The sequence below is a fragment of the Lissotriton helveticus genome, chromosome 4_2 (genome assembly GCF_964261635.1).
Source record: "Lissotriton helveticus chromosome 4_2, aLisHel1.1, whole genome shotgun sequence".
Taxonomy (NCBI): Eukaryota; Metazoa; Chordata; class Amphibia; order Caudata; family Salamandridae; genus Lissotriton; species Lissotriton helveticus.
In genome coordinates, this window is record NC_136064.1 from 86,172,099 (window position 1) to 86,184,650 (window position 12,552).

At 48.5% G+C, this 12,552-nt stretch overlaps 1 protein-coding gene across 17 annotated transcripts in view; it reads right to left on the bottom strand.

Annotated features, from left to right (window-relative positions):
• Positions 1–12,552, bottom strand: part of EDA (ectodysplasin A) — a 1,521,038-nt gene that overhangs the window by 379,260 nt on the left and 1,129,226 nt on the right. For all 17 annotated transcript variants that reach the window (XR_013594046.1, XR_013594047.1, XR_013594045.1 and 14 more), the window contains exon 6: positions 4,837–4,888. Coding sequence is in view for 12 of the 17 variants with exons in the window: in XM_078640160.1 (XP_078496286.1) it covers positions 4,837–4,888 (52 nt within the window). In the remaining 5 variants the exon portion in view is untranslated. The remainder of the gene's footprint in view (positions 1–4,836; positions 4,889–12,552) is intronic.

Here is a 12,552-nt window from a genome sequence, read left to right on the forward strand (position 1 = left end):
CGGGAGCAAGCCGCCGAAACGCGTCTAAGCAGCAACTGAGCAATTAAAATCGTTTCGATTATGATTCACGGAGTCAGCGCCTTATTTTGATGGAAAGTTTGGTTTGTTACAATATATATATATATATATATATATATATATATATATATATATATATATATATATATATATATGAAAAACACTGAATAAAATCAAAGGTTCCAGGGACAATATATTTAGGTTTACGTTTTACCCATGGTATGGTTTTGTGTGGGTAAAATGTGAACCTAACTAAAACGTTCCTGTAACTTTTGGTTATTCCAGTGAATTGTTTTTGTTTCTTTGGGCCGTGCGTGACAGGAGGTCCCACAGGGCCTGGCTGCAGTAAACCAACCATGCTAGCTGCGCACAACCTTTGGCTGTGCACAGCGAGAGTATGGCGTGTCAGTGGGTTAGGGTTTTTTTCCCATTGGGCTTCAGATCCGCAGATCCCCCATGGGTACTGGCAGGATCCGCATCTCTAATTATCTATATTTTTCCTTCTTTAACTAAAAAACTACTGAACAGATTTACATAAAATTACAAAAAGCACCCTTTCTGGACCAAGAGCTAGCTTTCTGCCAAATTTTGGTGTAAATCCGTTCAGTGGTACGGACTGTAGTCGTATCTAAAAACTGCAAACTCCCCATAGACATTGTATAGGGCAAAACATTTAGGACCCCTCCTTTTTCTCTGTCCTCACTTGATGAATCAACCAAAATTTTCCACAAAGCACCTAGATCCATCAATGGTAAGGGGGTAGTTATAAAAGATGATCAATTGCTAATTCACTAATAACTTTGGTAGTGTGTGATGAGCCTGCCAGAAATTTGAAAGACGCTTCAAAGAATTAGTTTTCTATTGGTATTTCAAGTCTGATGCCAATGAAGCAAGGGGAGACAACATTCACGGAGGGACCGACCCGAAAATTTTCCTTTTCTTATAACTCTGGGAATGTTTAATGAATCTGAAATAAATGTGGTGGCTCGTTAGAAAGGTACACCCAGCGAAGGTATTTCAGGTCTCATGATCATCCAAAGGATTGGGGGCAAAGTTAAAGAGGGGCTCCAAATATTTTTCGTTTTATTCGTGATTTTGCCATGGTTTGATGGTCTGCACACAATTTGGCAGGGGCGTAGAATTCTCATGACAATTTTATGGTTACTCAGGTCCATCGCCGGTATATGAGGGGGGCACAGTTAAAAATGGAGGGGGCAAGGAGTGTTTATTTGCTGATCACCATGGCACTGTGTGAAAAAGCCAGGCAAATCTAACAGAAGCTTGGAAGGATTGGTTTTCGATTGGTTTGAGTAGATCCATTTGTGAGTACAAGGCACCATTCATAGTGGAACTCGTGGCTCCTCAAAATAACAGGAAGTCTTTTTTAAAGTAAGCCTGTCAGATTGCACTTTTCCTCATTACCTAGACATGTAAGCAGCAAGTTGTCTTATCGTTGCTGGCTGCAATGTAGTCTGGAATGGCACTTATTCTAGGACTTGAACCCGCGTTAACTTAGACAACTTATGTGATTCTCTAGCTTCAACCATTCCTACTAATAGGGACAATTTTGGTGATCAGAGATAGGCCTGGGCAAAGCACTATGCTACGCTCGTGTAGATTGGGAAGTTTGCGCTACTACGCACTACGCGAACTGCACGTAGCACAGCGGTCCTCAACATCAAGTTGCTGATCGCGAGCGTGGAAAATAAATCTCCCGGCGAGATTCTCAACGTGGGGAGGTCAGGGTTCTCAGTGCGAGTGGTCGCGCATCCTCGCGACCGCTCGCAATGAGAAACTACCAGTCCGCGTTGAGAAAGCTGCCGCTCGAGTAAAAATCTACTCGAGCGGCAGAAAACTACAGCTCGCACTGTGCAAGATGCCGTTTTCAATGATTGCACAGTGCCGGATACTTGTCCGCACTGTGCAATCATCGAAAACGGCATCTTGCACAGTGCGAACATGCTACTACGCAGTTCGCGTAGTGCTACGCGTAGCTCACGTAGTGCGAAGTGCACTTTGCATAGCTTTGCGAAGCGCTACTTCGCAAACTATGCCCAGCCCTAATCACAAAAATGCTGTAACCTTTTGGCTCAGGGAAGCAAGTAACTTATACGCCCCAAACGCAAAATAAAACCAATTCGCCACCATGAAGCATCAAAATGGTACACCGAGCAACTAAAAAAAAAAACTCGAGCTACACCAGTCCGAGCGAAAATGTCTGAAAAACCTACACTCGGAGGATAAGGAAATTTTCATTGTGCGACTAAAGCTTACAAGAAATCAATAGGGGAAGCTAAATCTACCTATTTATTAAATAAAATCCTACATTCTGGCCACAAAACGAAAGAAATATTTGATACAACATTTGAATTCCTAACCCAGATCGCTCAAGCATGCCGATAGTCCCCACTCAAAAACTGTGTGACAACTTGAGCTTCTTTTCCATAGACAAAATATAGATGAGTAAGACATTATTCCTCCCAGCCCCTTACCTAACACTACTGTCTCGGAAGATGTGAATCCTATAAAACTCTCATCTTTAACATCCATTACTAAAGATGACCATTGAAATTGATGACTAAGGTCAAATCAGGCTCTCCGGTAGACATCTGTCCCCGAAGTATGCAAAACAAAATCTCAGGAATTCCCCAATCCAGTGATCTCTCTGCTCAACGTATCCCTATGTCAGGGCATTGTCTTCGTATGGAAGACAATGTCCCAGGCAGTAGGTATCTCACTAAAAAAACAGCTATGGAAGATCCCTCCATCTTGAAAAACTACAGCCCCAATCTCACTCCACCCTTACTTAGTCAAGATACGAAAGGCACACATTGCCCAACTCTTAAGCACGGTCTTAGAGGACTCTTCCTTTCTTGATTCCCCACCAGGCGGGGTTTTGCCTTGCCCACTCTACAGAAACAGTTATTAGGAAGCAGACACAGGATTGGCCCAGGCATTAGTCCTGTTAGACTTATCTGCAGCTTTTGACACAGTAGATCACAATCTCTTATCCAAATGCCTCAAGGCTGCAAGTGTGCAGGGATCTACATTAGACTGGATAAAGTTAATCCTTTTTGGCTGTTCACAATCTTTACATCTCACCCCTTTTTCCTCGTCAAAGGTAGAACTTAACTGCAGAGTACCACAGGGGTCCTCTTTGCCCCCCTATCTTTTCAACCTCTATATCTGCCCACTGGTCTGCACGTTACAGGGTCAGCGGGTGTAGATATACAACTCCACCAATGATATGCAGTTGCTTTTCAACATCAATGACAATAGAAGCCGCAGAATTCTTCAGAAGCACCATTTTATACATCTGTGACTGGATGAATTGTCATCAGTTAAAGTTGAATTCCGATAAGACTGAAATTGTGAAGATTAAAAACAAACTGCATGGCTGGAACCCTTCCATTTGGCCAGTGGAGATCGGTGCTCCTCCTCCCCTCAAAAAAGTGGTCAAGAGACTTGCGGTCATCATAAATGACGACTGATCAGTAAAGCTTTGGATAGGCGCAGTAACTTCATCTTGCTTTTACCAGTTTTGGAAAATCATAAAAATCTAGAAATATTTCTCTCTTGAGGCAATCACTCAGACTATAATCAATCACCTTTGTCATGTCCGTATCGACTAAGCAAACTCACTATCTGGAACGGTTCAAAGCCAGGCTGCCAGGATGGTCTGGTGCCAGCCTAGATACTGTCACATCAAACCTCTGATGGCAAAATTACACAGGCTGCCAGTCGCCCAGAAGGCCTTATTTAAAACTGGGTGCATTATTTTTAAATCTCGTCACGGCAAAAATCCTTCCTTTGTGACCTCCAGAATCCCGAACTTTAAGACCTTGCTAAAAACATTACTCTTGAGACAGGTTTATAGATAAGCTCGGAGTCCCGTCACTCTTCTGCCCCGGCGCCATAACACCTTTCTGGTGTACGTGCGCTTTTAAAATACCTGGTAACATAAGGACTTTTTATTATTATAACCCAACATTTGGAAACTTTGCATGCGAAAGGCTTTTAGACGGTGCTCCACAACACACACACACACATACACACACATACGCACACACACATATAATGATTGTGCGTGCGATGTTCATATATAAATACAAATGCTTATAAGTCTTAGTTCCTAGGCTCCACTATTTGCTTCAAAAAGAACTGCCTCTGAGCGCCAACTGCCGCACAAAGCAGCATCAGTAGTGGAAGCTCCTGGTTCATTCAGAGAGAGGGAGATATTAAGTGTTCCAGGATCCCCCCACACAGCGGTAGATTAGTCTAACGTCTATGATGCACAACTGTATAATTGGTCTTTTTCTATGGGTCTAGAATAGTCCATGTACTACATTTGAGTGTAAAGATCTGTGGCTGAACAGTTGCAACACAAAGAGGATACCTATCTGTATTTATGTGATTATCATATGGCATTCTGAGATTTTATTTATATTTTTAAAATAAATGAATTTGTATAAAAGAATGTAGTATATGTTTTTGTCTTTTCCACGGGTATGAATGTGACGAGGATTTTAACTAGTTCAGAGTAAGATTTAAGAAAGGACACTTTGGTCTCCCAAGACCGCACTTTGTCTTCACATATATTTTCAGGTCTCCTAGCGCAATGAGTGAAACCAGCTTCTTGTCAGACTGTGTATGCTCATGTGGTCAGTCTTCATGCACCTGACTCCGGCCACCAGAAGACCCATCACCAGAACACTTATGTTATTTAAAGAAGAAATGCAGGAATATAGCCAAAAAAAGTTATATTTCATATGAGAGCCAGCCAAGCGTAGCCAAAGAGGCCTTCTCCTAGATCCTTACCATTCTTGACTTGTACAGTGGAGCCAGAGCCCTGGAGATGCACCACAGCAGGCTGCAAGAAAAAAATAAACAGGTGTGACAACTTCTACATCTGCTTCCTTATGGAAGATGTTCATCCAGCCATCTGCCCTTCCATCCTCCCGCAAGTACCTCTGGATGAACAAATGAATACGTGTAGCCAAATGTGCATAACCTATTATCAAAAACCTCTCCGAGAATGCAGCACCAAGTAAATGTAACAGCAGCACAATTTAAAATCTGCCTAACCAGCAAATTCAACCTAAGATTTGTATTTGGAATTTGGTCCACTGGACCGGCTGCCACCTGATCACCTCGAGAAACAGCATCTCTAGGGGGATCCTTCCTCCTCCTCTCATTCATAGTCCTTTCTTTCTCCACTTCCATCTCGCTCCCTTTCTTAATAGACCTAAGCACCAGAGTGAGAGAAACGGGAATAACTGTGGCCACGGCCATTCTTGTGGAAGTTCATTACCTGTACAAACGTCCAGTCATGGTGCACATCAGTGTAACCGAGAGATAACGGACTCTTCTTTTGAGAACATCCTCATTTATACTCTACTGAAGTCTGGAAAACACGCGGAAAATGTGTGAGAAAGGCGAATCAGGCTCCGCACTTTTTGCTTAAATTTAAACCATATCCGAACCAGCAGAGAAAAGGCAGCTAAATCTGCCCCAAACATCTGAATTTCTAGAGTAAAAGGTGGGGAAAATGTGCGAAAAAATTATGTTCTTTGATTGCGCTTTATCGTCTCACTTTTTCCTCTTCCCTCCCAGTTTTGCTTGGGGCGGGGAAGCTATTAAAACACCGCCTGGGTCAAGGTGGTGGTTTGGAGATCAGGGCCGGCTTTAGAGAGTTGCGACCGGTGCAGCTGCACCTGGTCCTGACCTCCGGGGTGGGTGGAGGGTATTTAGAGTATCCTATGGCTTTACAATACTTGCTGCTGCAGAGATCGTTGAGCGTCCAGTAGTTTTTGGGCAACAATAAACATGTCAAGATAACTCTGATGATTAATGTTCCTCCTAGACAGACATAGAGCTTTGTCTAGTGACAGTTCTGACTCATCATCAAGTCGCGCAGAGGGGTAATGTGCCTGCTGCAAAGAATGCACACCATACAGATCACAGAACTGTGGGGTATATTCACAAGAACGTGTGATAACTACCGCAAGAGTAGCGTAATGCAACTTTCAACATCACAGCCCATCGCTGGAAAATAACTGTGTCAACGTGGAATTCACAACAAGCCGGTAGCATGCGATAGACACCAGACAACGCGGCAAATGTCCACGTGAAAATCAATGCCATGCCGCAAAAATGCAATACGCAAACGCAAAAAAATGCGACGAGGCCAACCACGGTACAAAAAGCAGCGAAAACCGACCACAGGCATGCAAATCCCATGCGTCTGACAGGACAATGCACCATAAAAGCCCTTGTAAAAATACACCAGAGACAAGCCAAAGCATGTTGCAACATGGATGCACCCTGCCCCAGCACAGAGCCCAACTCGAATTCCACAATCCCCATAAACTACCAGCAAGGAGCAAATGGGTCGGGGAAGGCCAAGGAGAAGAGGGAGAGGAAGACGGGGTGCAGACCGCAGGAAAACAAGAACAGCGTCACGGAGGTGACTGAACACTACCAGCAACTGACCCACAAGCAGAGGAATCCAGCACCCCCCAAATAGACACAATGTACACCGACATACAGTCTGCATGCAAACTAGCACAATGTGACAACATATATGCCAACACAAAGGCAACAGGCACCTCCCCTTCACATCGCAAAGGGGTACACAACACCTGCCGCAGAGCACACAATACAACACATCAGTGATGCCGGCGAGGACCGCCACACCTTCGACACTGATGCCCTACAACAGCCAATGGATGTCCCACGCAAACCCCCACCAGTACCCGGACATCGAAGATACCCAGAGGAGAACACCCTGCCTGCAACAGACCACACAGCAGGAAGCACCTGCAGGCACAGCTGGCTCACAACACTTCACCCACCCACACATGGCACCCGAATGGTATGTGTCAGCACGCCAAAAGGAGGTGGCCCAACAGGTGTTGGAGGGGACTGAACCCATGGAATGCGAACCAGGACACATATGTAGGGGTCTATCACTCTACAGGGCCCATCCACACCCCACAAAGGAGAGCCACGCTGCCATGGAGACACATGCAGATGCACATGCACAGCACAGAACCACGCCTAGGGGCGCGCAATTAGCAGTCACACACCCATGTTGGTCAGTGCGTACGATGGCCCTGGCCACTCCCCTCAGGAATAGAGTGGGTGACGACAAAGCTACATGTCCAAACCTCAACCCACTGCCTTCGTGACATGTCTGCATCTGTGGTGCACACCGCACAATGTAAAGTCGTAGGGCACAGGGACACACACAGAGATCATGTAGAACTAGCTACATGCATGTGCGCCCGGCCCCTTTATTGGCAGGGCCACATGTACAGTGACTCCTAAGCTGGATGTGTGTGGGGTGAGTGTAAGCCATTCCGCACTGAATGTCTGGTGTTGGCAACCACTTGGACATTGGACACTAGTGCAACGCAAACAGAAAACACATGCAATACAGAGTCAACTAATGAGCAACATGGGGTGATCCAGATAAAGTCCAGAGGACAGCCAACATGCAAACAGAAGTGTCCATGAGTCGCAGTGCACTGGGCTTTGGACACTAGAGATGAGCGTGATCATGTACAGAAAAAGTCACTGATTGTGTCCCTACGATTCATTCCTGATGCAGATGTAGTGGGTGTGTCAAACCTGCATCATCTTCACCATCAACGTCTCAGGGACCCCACACTATCTGAGGTGACATACCTGCGCAACCGCTCCACAGCACAAAACACAATCAGCCATGGACAATGACCTGCGGTGCACTGAGTCACTGGCACTTGGAGTACTGAGCAGGGTAACAGGCCGATGATGGCATCCACGACAAGCCTGTGCAACCACGAAGCCAGTCTGGACCACTGCCTCAACTCTGGCAGATGGTGTTTGAAAATGGTCCTTGCGGTGGTGGCATGTGCCTCCTGCGGTGATGCATCGTCCAAGCCGGTTGGACTCGCTTTGTTGTTTGAGCCCTGGTGGGACGCATGTGAGCCCGGAGGCTGCGTACAGCGCAATGCCAGAGAGTCATGGCATTGATGAGCCCAAGGCCCAGGCCTCAGGGTCCAGCCTATGGCCCCGGACTTGACCAGCACAGAGTTAGTGACCCCGGATGCACTGCGCCAGCACAGGCACCCAGCCACGGGACGGTGACTTGCGGTGCAGTCAGATGGGCCATGCGACCTGGGCGGGTAACCATCATTGTCCGAGGTGTATGTTTCTGAGTGTTTCGTGGGACAGTGGAAGGTGTCCTCCAGGACAAGACACAGAAAGGTTGGATTTTATCAGGAAGCAGCAAATGGAGGAGTGGAATGCGACAGCCCATTGCCACCACCAAGTCTGTATCAGCTACATGGGGGTGAAAAATACCCCCTAGTCCATAGGCTCAGACGCCACCACTGTCCGACCAGAGAGTGTCCATGAATGTGAGGGAACAGACTTAGTGGCACTGAGGCTGAGTGGGGATGCAGACTGCGATGATGCTGGTACACTGATGTGGACTCCGCCATTTCAAAATCATGACTCTGTGACCTACTGGACCACAGTGTAGGCCGTAGGCAGCAGTCAGCAGTGGCCCACAGTCACGTGTCTGCGGTTCGCAATGTACAGCGCTAGTGACACCAGGGCAGTTGTCGGTAGTGTACGAACACCTCCGTAACAATGATCCTTTTCTCTCCGCCAAGTAGCAAGGCAACATCCTCTTAGGCCTCTCCTTGTGTGCAGTGATGTGGCATCTGCCTTTGCATAATCGATGTTCAGTTCCAAATCTGTGGCCTACTCGAGCACAGCCTAGGCCGAGAGCAGTGTAGGCCGGAGGCGGCAGGCAGCACGAGCCATTCACCAAGTGTTGCTGGCATAGGTTGGTGACCCCACCGGCCTGCGTAGTTCAGGTTCAGTGGCACCACGTGTTCGGTCACCTCCGTGACTGTGACCCGGCTTTCGTCTGGACTGATCCACATCTTCCTCTTACTCCTCTCCATGTGTCTACTGGTGTGTACTCAGCCATTTGTGATTCACGACTAGGTGCTGGATGTGAGACCTACTGGTCCGCAAGGTTGTCCTGGTCCCTCATCCACGGTTTGCCGGATGGCGTCGGACAAGGTTTGTGGCAACACGGCTCGTCGGATGGCGTTGGGCCGGGTTTGTGGCAGCACGGCTCGCCTGATGGCGTTGGACAGGGTTTGTGGCAGCACGGCTCGCTGGATGGCATTGGACAGGGTTTGTGGCAGCACAGCTCGCCTGATGGCATTGGACAGGGTTTGTGGCAGCACGGCTCGCCGGATGGCGTTGGACAGGGTTTATGGCAGGATGTGTCACAAGATGCGCATATGGAAGTATGCCTCACGGATCAAAGGGAGTCTGGTGTCGTGGTCGCTGACCCGGATTTGGGGGCACTGCCATTCAGGAGCCAGTACACAGTCTCACATATGGGACCCACTGAGCCGCAGAGGTCACCGGTAGAATATGCTAACGAGAAAGGAGTAATGTGGGCCAACGTTGGGGGGACATCGGTGGTCTGAAAGGCTGGCCAGGTCGCGGGCCTCAGGCTTGGAGCTTACACTGGCACGTGATGAGTCCTCCATGACACACACTGGTGTCGGATGCTGATCAGTGTGGCCTGGCTGCGTAGGGTCAGCTGTGACGGGTTTGTGGTCCAGCGGGCCAGGGTATGACAGGCGGACATGATCTGAGGCAACTCCGCTAACGATGACGAATTCGGCCTCGTGGCGGGGTGAGAGGTGCCGCCCTGTTAGAGATGTTGGCGCTCTGGAAGAGGACTACGCCCAGGGCTATGTGCTTTTTATTCACACCCCTACGCTGGTCTGGCATACGCCGGCCGATCCCACTCTGCTCACGCTTACGGGTGGGGCGTAACAGGCAACTATTCCGCAAGGACCCCCACTGGCTGGGGTGATATGGTTGTGTCCACTGTTCACTACACTCCATTTACCAGAGGTGTATGTCGCCGTGGATATGGGTGTGTTCTGCATACTGCGGTTTGTTCAGCACTTTGGCGCCACTCTTGGCATTGTGTTCTTTTCCAATCATGATTCTACTGCTTCCTTCACATATTCCTGGTTGCCAAATCTCCCAACACTTGTCTATGGTGTGGCTGAGGTGCCATGCCGTAGATTGGTCATGTTCACGGCTTGCCCAGGTTACCATTGTGAGTTGTTCTATTGTGTCTGGTGGGTGGGCATGTTGTTGTACATCTTGGTTGTGGACTTGTGACGTGTGCATTGCCAGAGTTGTGGATTGCATGGTTGTGGGGTTGAGGTGAGTGGGGTGTTAATTGGGAAGTTGCCAAGGGGCTGTGCATTTCCCTTAGCGCCATCCTGGGAGGGCTGATTGCTGTTGGACTGTCGGAGGGTGGAGGGATCATCCACACTGGCTGTGTATTTGAAGGCAGCATTGGTGAAGTTCCCACGATGTTCGGATGTTGCCTGCACATTGATGTGTGATGTGTGCTTCCTGTTGCGCTGATTGTGTGCTGTGTCACCAGGGGGCACAGATGGGACATGTGTGCAGTGGATTGCCACCTAAACATGCGTGCATCCAGCTATGGCGTATGGTCCTTGCTTGGTCTCCAGTGGTTCCTGTGCCGGGTGGGTGTTGTTGCCCTCTTGGGTGTCCGTGCTGCATGTTCAGTTGCTCCATGGCATCTGTTGCCCTTTCGATGACTCCCTGGGCAGGGCTCCCTATTGTGGTGCAGGCTGCCGTCCGACTTTACACCAGGTCACAGCAGGTGTAAAATACCTACTGCTAACGCGCATTATCGCGTGTTTCGTGTTTTTATCGCCGATCTGTCTGGTCATTGTGAATGTTGAGGCGTGGTGTTGTCGCAGCTTTTGTCACGGGAACACCTACTCTACATCTCATTAGCGATAGTTTCGGGAGTACTCTGTGGTGATGTTAGCACCAGCTTGTGAATGGTGGGGAACATTTAGCACGAATTTGGCTGCGATAAATTGCAGTTAATTTCGCGATGGCTCCTTGTGAATATGCCCCCTTATTTTTTGTGGCTTGCTCAGTAAATTACTGCTTTTGTCATGCAGAGTCTTTTGTTACTTGTAGTTCATAAGCTACACTGCTATTATGGTATTGTGTGTGACATGAAATTTCCTCGAAGAGATTCATGCAAATTGTATAGTGAAGGTTAGGAGGTTATGTTTTTTCCTCATTCTTTCATGTCTATTCCTAATGTTGCCGAAAAGGGTAAATGTGGGTACATATACATTCTTATTAGTAAAGTCAACCACAACCAGAGCTTTACATTTTTTGTAATATATGTGAGAGAGGAATAGCGAGGGATGAGGGGCACTGCTGGAAGATGAGACTCTGTGGAGGAGGTCATAAGCGGCCAGGTGCCACCAGTGCTAAAGCTGGCCCGGTTGGGGAAAAAATGGTTAAAAATGCCGGGCTAGTTAATATCCTGTGAATGTAATGTTTATTCGGTGACATATCATAGCCTCTTGTGTGATGTTGTTTTGTGGTCAGCCATGATGCCCAGTCCATGTGAATGACGCACGCAGCGCAAGTCCTTTTAATTTGCCTCTAGAAGAGTGTGCGCACACCCTCCAGCACTACCTGTTGTTCCACATGTTAAATGTGAAGGTAAGAGCTAAACTGATAAATATGACACATCGATTCTACTCCAGCACAGGGTTCAGCTCTGCCACGGCACTTCAATCATGAACTACAAGGCCCTCCACTAGTCTGTGCTGCTGGCTAAACGCAGCGTAACAAATGCATGTCAGTGCTGAGCGGCAAACACCCCCGCAGCCCCCGTGGTGCGGGGGGGGGCAGTCTTCAGTACATGAAGGGGGGTCGCCTCAGCTCATCAGTAGAGAGCTGTGAGTGGATTTCTCTCAGGCAGCTGCAGTCTGCAGCCTGCTGTGAGCTCCTGCCCTGACCCAGGACTGAAGAGAAACAAATTGTTTCTCTTCAGTCAGAGCGCGCCAAGCCCGGAAAAAGGATGTGGGTGGGGGCCCCAGAGAGAGCATTTCCCACAGGGCACAGCCTCTGAGATGGGAGAGGACATGGATAGGGGCCCCAGAGAGAATTCCCCACAGGGCACAGACTGAGTCGGAAGAGGACAAGGATGGGGGTGGGGGCCCCAGAGAGAGCATTCCCCACAGGGCACAGCCTCTGAGATGAGAGAGGACAAGGATGGGGGTGCGGGCCCCAGAGACAGCCTTCCCCATAGGGAACAGCCGCTGAGACGGGAGAGGACAAGGATGGGGGTGAGGTTCCCAGAGAGTGCATTCCCCACAGGGCACAGCCTCTGAGAAAGGAGAGGACAAGGATGGCGGTGGGGGCCCCAGAGACAGCATTCTCCAGGGCAATGCTCATATGAGACGGGACGAGGCAGCAACATGGTGTCCTCAGGTAAGCACTCTTGTTGGAACGCACACTACTTTGTGAGAGAGAGTGGAGAGATTGGAGAGAGAGAGTGGAGAAGGAGGGTGGAGAGATTGGAGAGACAGACTGGAGAGAGAGAGTGGAGAGAGGGTGGAGAGAGAGAGTGGAGAGAGGGTGGAGAGAGAGGGTCGAGAG